Genomic DNA, 13,626 nt, shown 5'->3' with positions numbered 1-13,626 from the left:
TCCCACAGCATCTGAACGAGTGGCGGGTGAACCAGGGTTCAGAAGCACACAAATAAGCTGAGGCTATTTCTTTCCGCCTTGTCAAAGGGAGCAAGTGAATTTTATTTGCTTTGTGTCCCTCCACAGAACTCTTCCTTACCCTCTCAAATTCCCCTTGCTACTCAACATCTTGGGTTTTCTTCCAGCCGATAATACATCTCCACACCCCCTGTACCCTCTCCGTTGCTACCTCCTTCCTTCTCTCATTCTCTGTGTCCTCCCTCTCTGTTTCCTCAGTTGCCCATACCTTTAAATTCTAGCAAATGGAATAATGACAAGTAGAACCTGCTAATCTCCTTTTCCACTAAAATGCAATCTTTTTAATCCTCTTGGGGCGTATTTTATGTATTCCAAGACACATAACATGCTTCCCCAAAATCTGAGATCTCGTTCCAAAACCAGTCCAGATTCAGAGAAGATGTTACCTCGAAAATGTTCCCTGAGGGGATAAGTTTTTTGAAAACAGGAATCTGACTTCTTTGCCTTTGCAATTCACACCTAGCTAAGACCATGTTTTACATTAACACAGAGTGAAGCAAATAAATGAATAAACTGGGTGTTTCGGTGTAATTTGAGTGTAACGACAATATGAAAACATTAATTTGGAGGTAGCATCAGAATATAAATCAATTAATAAAAACTAAAAAAAATGCATTAAAAAAGTAAATTGTAAGCAATAAAGAGAATACTTGGGGCTAGAAGGCAAGAAGTCTTTGGCGGCGAAGGATGACATATGACAAAAACTGACCCAAGTCAGCTCTGTTAGAAAAGTGGATAATACAGCAGAGAAGGCAATAGTCAAAGCAGATATCCAGAGTATTAAATAAAAGGACACGGAGAATTCAAACAGAGGGCATTATAAAAATATAAACTTTGAAAATAATTTAATTGCAAAACAAAAGAAAGATTTAGACCTACTTTTTCCCAAAATAGTTTGTCGTTTTCTAATTAGGACCTCATGCTGTTGGTGCTAATATACCTTAATTCGTTAGTAATCAGTGGGCCTGATTTTAAAATAACTCTTCCCAAAACATTGTAAATCAACTATACTTCAATAAAAAATAAATAATATAAAATAATTTTTTATTTCTCAAAAGTTAAAATAACTCTTCCCAATAGCATTAGAATAGAATTCTTGGGGCACAATAGAATATTCTAAAGAAGAAAGCTAACTAAAAGTCTTCTTCTGAAAAATCAAAGGATTAAATGTTGGTGAATATAAATTCACCAGAATTGATAGATACCAGTATCAACATGTGTTAAGCTCCATTGTCTTCTGGCTTTGCTATTATTACTTATCCCAAATACAGTTTATAGAAGTTCTTGTTCCCGTTGTCAAACTATTATTTTCCCACATTGTTTGATTTAATTAAATACAATGCCCTATCTTTCATCAATATTTCTTATAAACCTATTAAGTATCAGCAGACCAATACTTGTTGGAGAAAATCTCAAATATCGATCTGTTTTTAAGGAATTAACTTATTGGACCAATTTTTAGATGAGATTGATCTGGACCTACCAAACGATGAGAAAAGGGGGCACTCCAAAATAATCCTTTAAAAAGTATTTGCATAGTCTCAAAATATTACTGACTACAATGGAAAAAATAGTAAGTTTGCAATGGAGAAAAGCATCCATCAAATCCCCATTGAGGAACATTCTGCAAAATACCTGACCAATGCTACTTAAAACTGTCAAGGTCATCAGAAACAAGGAAAAATCTGAAAAACTGTAACAGCCAAGAGGAACCTAAGAAGACATGACAACTAAAAATAATGTGCTATCCTGGATGGGTTCCAGAGAAACAGGACATTAGGAAAAAGCTGAGGAAATCTGAATAAACTATGGACAGTAATTAACAATAATGTATCAATATTGTTTCATTAACTAAAATAAATATGCCATGTTAGTGTAAGGTGTTAATAACAGGGAAACCTGGGTGTGACGTATATGGGAAATTTCTGTGTTATCTGCAGTTTTTATGTAATCTAAAACTATTCTTTGAAAAAGCTTACTTTAAAAATTCAATGTAGGACTTCCTTGGCGGTCCAGTGGTTAAGACTCCCCACTTCCAGTGCAGGGGGCGCAGGCTCGATCCCTGGTCAGGGGACTAGGTTACCACATGCCGTGCAGCCAATAAATAAACAAACAAACAAACAAATAAATAAATTCAACATAAATAAAATATTTTAAATAATCAATTTTTATAGAACTATTTTAAAACTATATAAGATTTCTCTGCTTTCTTAAACAGCAGTTGCAAGCATGATTTGATCTTTTCTTTAAAATTGGAGTACATTATGAACATCAGTTTGTATCCCTTGTGATAATACAATTATTATTTCTTCCTCTCTGACAGTCTGACACCAGTGTGCATTTCTACTGCATGTGCCTACTTTTAGCAAAGTCTCCCTGTTAATATATCTAAAGCATTTAGAATGTGTCCCTGGAACATAGAACGTTTACAGTAACATTAATATTGCATGAAGATAACTGTCACTCACTCTAAGCAGATCATAAGCTTTGGATTTTTCTAGTAACAATGATTAATGAGTTGTAACCCATTCATATTTGTTCACCTGGGTACTGTTGTGACCAACCCAACATGGATATTATTAAGTGGTCCGTCAGTGTAAAGAATGAAGTCTTTGCAAATGGAAGAGTGAAACGAGATGATTCAGCAGGGAATTACACCTCTGTTTTAGGTCCCATTGGCTCCATCAAACAAGCCTGGGGGCTCATATGTATCTCTCCCCCGCACCGCCAAATACACACACCTTCTCTCTCTCTAAACTCTTGACTTGCCCCCAACTCCCAGATCAAAAATAGACCAAGGATACCACAGAAAACGGACACCAAGATGCAAAGTACTCAAGTGAGCTGGCAGATTGTTTGGGAAGGTGACTTCCTAAAGCATCCTTCTAGCTTTCAAATGCTTCATGACCAAAAACCCTTGAGTGGGCAGCAAGGAGGAAACCGTGGGTGACTTGTTCTGGTCACTCTCAGGCAATGTTGTATTGGAAAAATCCTTGCCAGGCACTTGCAGCAACTTCTGCCTGGCTCGACTCCTGCCAATCAGAAATGAGGCAGGCTTCCCCTTTTGGCAAGTGGCCAGAGGAGGGGTGCTTGTTAGGCGAAGACCCTCCAGGAAGAGAGGGAAACCCACAAACAGAGATCTTCTTTACTTTCCATCTTCCTTCAGACCTGCAAGTGGAGCCCTTGTGGTGTTTCTCCTTTTTTGTCTCATCCTGTCACTCTCTAGTCTTTGAACAATAGAGGCAACAATGGTCTTGTCTAAATGATTTCACAGGCTATTATTCAGACACTCAACTTTTAACATTTCAATTTTGTCATTCTGTTTCCACACAAAAGGTGCACTTCTACAGTATAATGTTCTCAGAATTATGTCAATGAGCAGTAATGGCTTTTAGCATTAAGTTGATCATTAACAACTACATTATCTGAGGCATAATCAGTACTTCAGCCTTTTGTGTGATTATGACACTACAGAATTTGAACCTAATAGGAGGATGCACTCATAACAACATAGAAAAATATTTACACGGTAATAAAAGGTTAGTGAAAAGCAAACGGTCTGAAACAGTATAATGAATAAAAATACCAGCATAGTTTATTTACAAAAGGTGAGTTTCTATAGGAGAAAAATAGGTAAGCAATATCACAACAGTAACATTTCTTTGTTCATAAAGCTTTTTAATTCTGTATCTAAACATTCTGTGTAGGGGTCATTTCAGTGGAGTTTTATAAGGAGGGCATAATCCAATAAGTATGTATTTTTAAAACAGTTGAATAAAGTAGAAAGAGGATTCTATGCTTTAAGTATTACTGTATTTACACAAATTTTCAAGCTATTTGGCAAAGAAGGTTGATTGATGATCTTGGGTATTGTTTTCAAAGTTGTTTTACTCTTCCCCCTCCCATTCCTTGGGTGAGAAAGCATTCAGGTAAGAATTATGTACATTTAGCTACAATTCAGTGTTTGCAACCATGCCGCATTCAAGACACAGGAGAACAATCATAGTAGAGACACCAAGTTCTGAAGTCTGGAGAGAAGCCCAAGTCTAAATGGACCATGTCTTACATATGATTTTGGATTTTGATTAGAACCTATTAATTTTAATAGATTCATCATCAAAGAATCAAGCCAATGTCCATATAATCATAAAGAGTAACATACTTGCTATTACTATCCTTTGATGAAGTAATCAAATTTCCAGGAATCTATCCTTTAAGAAATTCCTAAATCCAGAAATAACTTAGCACACAAAGAAGTTTATCACAACATTATTTATAACAGTGAATATCAAATCAACCTAAATATCCAAAAAGAGAGGGATGGTTAAGAAACCAATTGCTACATTTTCATTTTGACACATGATGAAAGATGGCTTAGCCACTTCTTGTGATATTTACCAAAAGAATTAATAAATAAAATACTTGTAAATTTTATTTTAAAAAGAAAAATACAAAATTGCACTGTGTGTGTATTTAAAGCACTATGCGCAGAGAAAAAGGAGGGGTGGGGGGAGGTAGGCTGGGAGAAGAAAATATACCAAGTAAATAGTGTGGTTTTCTTGAGCAGTGGTTTCTTCTTCTCCTCCTCCTCCCCCTCCACCCACCCCCCCACTCCTTCTCCTTCTTCTTTCTTCTCTGTACTTTTCTGTATTTCCACATTTTCTTCAAAGAGAATACATTGCTTTTCCCATTTAAAACAGGATGCACATTTAACTCTGCTGTTTACTTGTCCTTATTGGAAGATACCGAACCAAATATACATCTAACAAGAGCAATGTGTGACAACCATGATTTTCAGTCTTCCAATATTGAAAGACAGTCCTTTGATTTGAAAATACAGAAACTTTGTGTGGAATACATGTGCCATTTGTGTGACTTTCTCCTGCTCCAAGTCTTCCTTCCTTTGACTGGCCCCACCCACACTGATAAAACACTATCCTTTCCAAGTGCACCTCCCTGTGCCCAGAGAGCTTTGCTTCAGCTCACTCTCATTTCAGTTCACACTTACCTTTTCGGAGCTTGTCTGCCAACATTAATACAAGTGGTTTATCTATGGAATGGAAGCAACATATTTTGAGGGAGAGTGGAAGCCTTTTATTGCTTCATCCCAGGAACCAGGGAAACATCTAAGAGAATGTATGTACCCTGATTGTGGGGAGGGAATTTGACATGACAGGTTGAGGTGCGAGAAGGCATATGGGCAAGAGGGGATTTTCAACACACACTCATTGCTACAGTCAAAGAACCCTACTTGCTGACATTTGTATGTGTCTTATTCTGTCTGTCTGCCTTTCCAAACACCTCATCTACTATTTCTCCTCCTAGAATACTCTCTCTTATCCTGTCTATTCTTACTCAAGCCCTGTCTCTATCTTCCTTTCAAACTTAGCTCATTTTAAAATAATACATATGAACTTTATATACACATAAAGATATTTGTATCTTACTTATAATACTGCGTTTGATCACAAATCACTCTTCTAAAATATTCCAACTAAAAACCACTTCAACTCTGTAATTTTTCTTATTTTTTTCCATTCCACAATTATATATTGAAAAAATACTGATGTATGGAAGTATTACACCAAAAGTGTATTAATAAAATATGGTTCAAGTTCATTCTCTTGGATGTCCTCTCTAAAATTTCAAAGATATAGGAAAATGTTGTGAGCCATAAAACACAGGGATAGTGATTTTAGTTATATAATTACTTCTGAAGTTCTAAGAGTTTGTTTTATGGATGCATATTTAACTCTGCTGCTCTTTTCTGATTTTAAATCAGTATTTCTTTAAAATACTTAGAAAAAAGCTTAGGTTTATCTTTGATATGTAGGAAGAATAAATATACTGAGCAGATACAAGAACAAATCAACCCAGAATCCATGGGTAGCCAGCCTAGCAGAACACAAGTCACCGAGCAGCAACCAGTAGTTTCTTTGAAGAGCAAATCAGTTTTTCTGCAGATCAGTTTAATTAATTTCGATATTAGAAGGAAAGGACATGTGCACAAACAGGAAGTCTTTGATATAACCTTTATAGCCTTCAAGAAGCTTTTCACTTCTGACTTCTACTGTACTAGTCAGGGTTGCCAGCAATCCTGTCATGCCAGCCAAAATCCTGAGTGGTCTTTTTTTGCATGGAGATCATGCTTCTTCTGCACTCAGAATCCCACTTTCACTGTATCATACTTCCTGTCACTCGCTATGTTTTTCCTACCCCCATTCCAAGAAGCTATGCAATGGGAAGTCTATTCAGTAACTATAATATCGTGACCCTCTTTCTTTTATGATGTTATTGAACTATGAGTCAGGTACTACACTGCATGACATTCACTAGCAAAAACAACCATAAACAGGGCCCTTGGGTTATCTCCCCAAATGGCCTCTGTTCTATTTATCTATCACTGCATAACAAATTACCCCAAAACTTAGCAGCTTCAAACAATAATAGATATTTATTATATCACAAAGTTTTTGTGGGTCAAGATTCAGGAGCAGCTTACATGGGTGATTCAAGCTTGAGATCTCTCACGTTGCAGTCTAAATAACTGCGTCATTTGTAGAGACGTGGATGGACCCAGAGACTGTCATACAGAGTGAAGTAAGTCAGAAAGAGAAAAACAAATATCATATATTAACGCATATATGTGGAATCTAGAAAAATGGTATAGATGATCTTATCTGCAAAACAGAAATAGAGACACAAAGGTAGAGAACAAACAAACCAAGGGGAAAAGGGGGGTGGGATGAACTGGGAGATTGGGATTGACATATATACACTACTGATACTATGTATAAAATAGATAACTAATGAGAACCTACTGCATAGCTCAGGGAACTCTACTCATTGCTCAGTGGTGACCTAAATGGGAAGGAAATCCAAAAAAAGAGGGGATATATATATATACGTGTAGCTGATTCACTTTGCTGTACAGTAGAAACTAACACAACATTGTAAAGCAACTATACTCCAATAAAAATTAATTATAAAAAAATTAGAGGGAGGAGAGAAGATGGCGGAAGAGTAAGACGCGGAGATCACCTTCCTTCCCACAGATACAGTAGAAATACATCTACACGTGGAACTGCTCCTACAGAACACCCACTGAACGCTGGCAGAAAACGTCCGACCTCCAAAAAGGCAAGAAACTCCCCCCGTACTTGGGTAGGGCAAAAGAAAAAAGAAATAACAGAGACAAAAGAATAGGGACGGCACCTGCACCAGTGGGAGGGAGCTGTGAAGGAGGAAAGATTTCCACGCACTAGGAAGCCCCTTCGCGTGTGGAGACTACAGGTGGCAGAGGGGGGAAGCTTCGGAGCCACGGAGGAGAGCACAGCCACAGGGGTGCGGAGGGCAAAGCGGAGAGGTTCCCACACGGAGGCTCGGCGCCGAGCAGCACTCACCAGCCCGAGAGGCTTGTCTGCTCCCCCGCCGGGGCGGGCGGGGCTGGGAGCTGAGGCTCCGGCTTCGGTCGGATCGCAGGGAGAGGACTGGGGCTGGTGGCGTGAACACAGCCTGAAGGGGTTGGCGCACCACAGCTGGCTGGGAGGGAGACCGGGAAAAGGTCTGCAGCTGCCGAAGAGGCAAGAGACTTTTTCTTGCCTCTTTGTTTCGCTGCGCGCAAGGAGAGGGGATCCAGAGCGCCACCTAAACGAACTCCAGAGAAGGGCGCGAGCCACGGCGATCAGCACGGACCCCAGAGACGGGCATGAGACGCTAAGGCTGCTGCTGCCGCCTCCAAGAAGCCTGTGTGCGAGCACAGGTCACTCTCCACACCGCCCCTCCCGGGAGCCCGTGCAGCCCGCCACTGCCAGGGTCCCGTGATCCAGGGACAACATCCCCCGGGAGAACGCACTGCGCGCCTCAGGCTGCTGCAACGTCACGCCGGCCTCTGCCGCCGCAGGCTCGCCCCGCCTCCTCTGTACCCCTCCCTCCCCGCGGCCTGGGTGAGCCAGAGCCCCCGAAGCAGCTGCTCCTTTAACCCCGTCCTGTCTGGGCGGGGAACAGACGCCCTCAGGCGACCTACACGCAGAGGCAGGTCCAAATCCAAAGCTGAACCCCAGGAGCTGTGCGAACAGGGAAGAGAAGGGGAAATCTCTCCCAGCAGCCTCAGGAGCAGCGGATTAAAACTCCACAAACAACTTGATGTGCCTGCATCTGTTGAATACCTGAATAGACAACGAATCATCCCAAATTCAGGAGGTGGACTTTGGGAGCAGGATATATTAATTTTTCCCCTTTTCCTTTTTTTTGTGAGTGTATATGCATATGCTTCTGGGTGAGATTTTGTCTGTATAGCTTTGCTTTACAATAGCTTTATTTTACTTCACTATATTATAGCCTCTTTCTTTCTTTCTTTCTATTTTTTCTCCCTTTTACTCTGAGCCGTGTGGACCAAAGGGTCTTGGTGCTCCAGCCAGGCATCAGGGCCGTGCCTCTGAGGTGGGAGAGCCAACTTCAGGACACTGGTCCACAAGAGACCTCCCAGCTCCACGTAATACCAAACGGCAAAAATCTCTCAGAGATCTCCATCTCAACATCAAGACCCAGCTTCACTCAACGACCAGCAAGCTACAGTGCTGAACACCCTATGCCAAACAACTAGCAAGACAGGAACACAGCCCCATCCATTAGCAGAGAGGCTGCCTAAAATCATAATAAGGCCACAGACACCCCAAAATACACCACCAGACGTGGACGTGCCCACCAGAAAGACAAGATCCAGCCTCATCCACCAGAGCTCAGGCACTAGATCCCTCCACCAGGAAGCCTACACAACCCACTGAACCAACCTTAGCCACTGGGGACAGATACCAAAAACAACGGGAACTACAAACCTGCAGCCTGTGAAAAGGAGACCCCAAACACAGTAAGATAAGCAAAATGAGAGGACAGAAAAACACACAGCAGATGAAGGAGCAGGGTCAAAACACACCAGACTTAACAAATGAAGAGGAAATAGGTAGTCTACCTGAAAAAGAATTCAGAATAATGATAGTAAGGATGATCCAAAATCTTGGAAATAGAATAGACAAAATGCAAGAAACATTTAACAAGGACGTAGAAGAACTAAAGAGGAACCAAGCAATGATGAAAAACACAATAAATGAAATTAAAAATACCCTAGATGGGATCAATAGCAGAATAACTGAGGCAGAAGAAAGGATAAGTGACCTGGAAGATAAAATGGTGGAAATAACTACTACAGAGCAGGATAAAGAAAAAAGAATGAAAAGAACTGAGGACAGTCTCAGAGACCTCTGGGACAACATTAAACGCACCAACATTCGAATTATAGGGGTCCCAGAAGAAGAAGAGAAAAAGAAAGGGACTGAGAAAATATTTGAAGAGATTATAGTTGAAAACTTCCCTAATATGGGAAAGGAAATAGTTAATCAAGTCCTGGAAGCACAGAGAGTCACATACAGGATAAACCCAAGGAGAAACACGCCAAGACACATATTAATCAAACTGTCAAAAATTAAATATAAGGAAAACATATTAAAGGCAGCAAGGGAAAAACAACAAATAACTCACAAGGGAATCCCCATAAGGTTAACATCTGATCTTTCAGCAGAAACTCTGCAAGCCAGAAGGGAGTGGCAGGATATACTTAAAGTGATGAAGGAGAAAAACCTACAACCAAGATTACTCTACCCAGCAAGGATCTCATTCAGATTCGATGGAGAAATTAAAACCTTTACAGACAAGCAAAAGCTGAGAGAGTTCAGCACCACCAAACCAGCTTTACAACAAATGCTAAAGGAACTTCTCTAGGCAAGAAACACAAGAGAAGGAAAACACCTACAATAACAAACCCAAAACATTTAAGAAAATGGGAATAGGAACATACATATCGACAATTACCTTGAATGTAAATGGATTAAATGCTCCCACCAAAAGACACAGGCTGGCTGAATGAATACAAAACCAAGACCCATATATATGCTGTCTACAAGAGACCCACTTCAGACCTAGAGACACATACAGACTGAAAGTGAGGGGATGGAAAAAGATATTCCATGCAAATGGAAATCAAAAGAAAGCTGGAGTAGCAATTCTCATATCAGACAAAATAGACTTTAAAATAAAGACTATTACAAGAGACAAAGAAGGACACTATATAATGATCAAAGGGATCGATCCAAGAGGAAGGTATAACAATTGTAAATATTTATGCACCCAACATAGGAGCACCTCAATACATAAGGCAAATACTAACAGCCATAAAAGGGGAAATCGACAGCAACACAATCATAGTAGGGGACTTTAACACCCCACTTTCACCAACGGACAGATCATCCAAAATGAAAATAAATAAGGAAACATAAGCTTTAAATGATACATTAAACAATATGGACTTAATTGATATTTATAGGACATTCCACCCAAAAACAACAGAGTACACATTTTTCTCAAGTGCTCATGGAACATTCTCCAGGATAGATCATATCTTGGGTCACAAATCAAGCCTTGGTAAATTTACGAAAATTGAAATCGTATCAAGTATCTTTTCCGACCACAACGCTATGAGACTAGATATCAATTACAGGAAAAGATCTGTAAAAAATACAAACACATGGAGGCTACAAAATACATTACTTAATAACGAAGTGATTACTGAAGAAATCAAAGGGGAAATCAAAAAATACCTAGAAACAAATGACAATGGAGATATGACGACCCAAAACCTATGGGACGCAGCAAAAGCAGTGCTAAGAGGGAAGTTTATAGCAATACAAGCCTACCTCAAGAAACAGGAAACATCTCGAATAAACAACCTAACCTTGCACCTAAAGCAATTAGAGAAAGAAGAACAAAAAAACCCCAAAGCCAGCAGAAGGAAAGAAATGATAAAGATCAGGTCAGAAATAAATGAAAAAGAAATGAAGGAAACAATAGCAAAAATCAATGAAACTAAAAGCTGGTTCTTTGAGAAGATAAACAAAATTGATAAACCATTAGCCAGACTCATCAAGAGAAAAAGGGAGAAGACTCAGATCAATAGAATTAGAAATGAAAAAGGAGAAGTAACCACTGACACTGCAGAAATACAAAAGATCATGAGAGATTACTACAAGCAACTCTATGCCAATAAAATGGACAACTTGGAAGAAATGGACAGATTCTTAGAAATGCACAAACTGCCGAGACTGAACCAGGAAGAAATAGAAAATATGAACAGACCAATCACAAGCACTGAAATTGAAACTGTGATTAAAAACCTTCCAACAAACAAAAGCCCAGGACCAGATGGCTTCACAGGTGAATTCTATCAAACATTTAGAGAAGAGCTAACACCTATCCTTCTCAAACTCTTCCAAAATATTGCAGAGGGAGGAACACTCCCAAACTCATTCTACGAGGCCACCATCACCCTGATACCAAAACCAGACAAAGACGTCACAAAGAAAGAAAACTACAGGCCAATATCACTGATGAACATAGATGCAAAAATCCTCAACAAAATACTAGCAAACAGAATCCAACAGCACATTAAAAGGATCATACACCATGATCAAGTGGGGTTTATCCCAGGAATGCAAGGATTCTTCAATATACGCAAATCAATCAATGTGATACACCATATTAACAAATTGAAGGAGAAAAACCATATGATCATCTCAATAGATGCAGAGAAAGCTTTCAACAAAATTCAACACCCATTTATGATAAAAGCCCTGCAGAAAATAGGCATAGAGGGAACTTTCCTCAACATAATAAAGGCCATATATGACAAACCCACAGCCAACATTGTCCTCAATGGTGAAAAACTGAAACCATTTCCACTAAGATCAGGAACAAGACAAGGTTGCCCACTCTCACCACTGTTATTCAACATAGTTTTGGAAGTGTTAGCCACAGCAATCAGAGAAGACAAAGAAATAAAAGGAATCCAAATCGGAAAAGAAGAAGTAAAGCTGTCACTATTTGCAGATGACATGATACTATACATACAGAATCCTAAAGATGCTACCAGAAAACTCCTAGAGCTAATCAATGAATTTGGTAAAGTAGCAGGATACAAAATTAATGCACAGAAATCTCTTGCATTTCTATACACTAATGACGAAAAATCTGAAAGTGAAATTAAGAAAACACTCCCATTTACCATTGCAACAAAAAGAATAAAATATCTAGGAATAAACCTACCTAAGGAGACAAAAGACCTGTATGCAGAAAATTATAAGACCCTGATGAAAGAAATTAAAGATGATACAAATAGATGGAGAGATATACCATGTTCCTGGATTGGAAGAATCAACATTGTGAAAATGACTCTACTACCCAAAGCAATCTACAGATTCAATGCAATCCCTATCAAACTACCACTGGCATTTTTCACAGAACTAGAACAAAAAATTTCACAATTTGTATGGAAACACAAAAGACCCCGAATAGCCAAAGCAATCTTGAGAACGAAAAATGGAGTTGGGGGAATCAGGCTCCCTGACTTCAGACTATATTACAAAGCTTCAGTAATCAAGACAGTTTGGTACTGGCACAAAAACAGAAATATAGATCAATGGAACAGGATAGAAAGCCCAGAGATAAACCCACACACATATGGTCACCTTATCTTTGATAAAGGAGGCAAGCATATACAGTGGAGAAAAGACAGACTCTTCAATAAGTGGTGCTGGGAAAATTGGACAGGTACATGTAAAAGTATGAAATTAGAACACTCCTGACACCATGCACAAAAATAAACTCAAAATGGATTAAAGACCTAAGTGTAAGGGCAGACACTATCAAACTCTTAGAGGAAAACATAGGCAGAACACTCTATGACATACACCACAGCAAGATTCTTTTTGACCCAGCTCCCAGAGAAATGGAAATAAGAACACAAATAAACAAATGGGACCTAATGAAACTTAAAAGCTTTTGCACAGCAAAGGAAACCATAAACAAGACCAAAAGACAACCCTCAGAATGGGAGAAAATATTTGCAAATGAAGCAACTGACAAAGGATTAATCTCCAAGATTTACAAGCAGCTCATGCAGCTCAATAACAAAAAAACGAACAACCCAATCCAAAAATGGGCAGAAGACCTAAATAGACATTTCTCCAAAGAAGATATACAGATGGCCTACAGACACATGAAAGAATGCTCAACATCATTAATCATTAGAGAAATGCAAATCAAAACTACAATGAGATATCATCTCACACCGGTCAGAATGGCCATCATCAAAAAATCTAGAAACAATAAATGCTGGAGAGGGTGTGGAGGAAAGGGAACCCTCTTGCACTGTTGGTGGGAATGTAAATTGATACAGCCACTATGGAGAACAGTATGGACGTTCCTTAAAAAACTACAAATAGAACTACCATACGACCCAGCAATCCCAATACTGGGCATATACCCTGAGAAAACCATAGGTCAAAAAGAGTCAGGTACCAAAATGTTCATTGCAGCTCTATTTACAATAGCCAGGACATGGAAGCAACCTAAATGTCCATCGACAGATGAATGGATAAAGAAGATGTGGCACATATATACAATGGAATATTACTCAGCCATACAAAGAAATGAAATGGA

General features: G+C 39.2%; 1 protein-coding gene across 1 annotated transcript in view; it reads right to left on the bottom strand.

Moving 5' to 3' along the window:
• Positions 1 to 1,799: 1,799 nt before the first annotated feature.
• GTDC1 (glycosyltransferase like domain containing 1) overlaps positions 1,800 to 13,626 on the bottom strand; it is a 384,238-nt gene continuing 372,411 nt past the window's right edge. The window contains exon 14 of the mRNA XM_082395817.1: positions 1,800 to 2,152. Within this exon, the coding sequence (XP_082251943.1) occupies positions 2,098 to 2,152 (55 nt within the window). The 3' untranslated portion in view covers positions 1,800 to 2,097. The remainder of the gene's footprint in view (positions 2,153 to 13,626) is intronic.

Source organism: Balaenoptera borealis, assembly GCF_965194805.1.
Source record: "Balaenoptera borealis genome assembly, chromosome: 6".
Taxonomy (NCBI): domain Eukaryota; kingdom Metazoa; phylum Chordata; class Mammalia; order Artiodactyla; family Balaenopteridae; genus Balaenoptera; species Balaenoptera borealis.
Note: the sequence above shows the minus strand (reverse complement) of the source record. Positions and strands in the feature narration are given on the sequence as shown.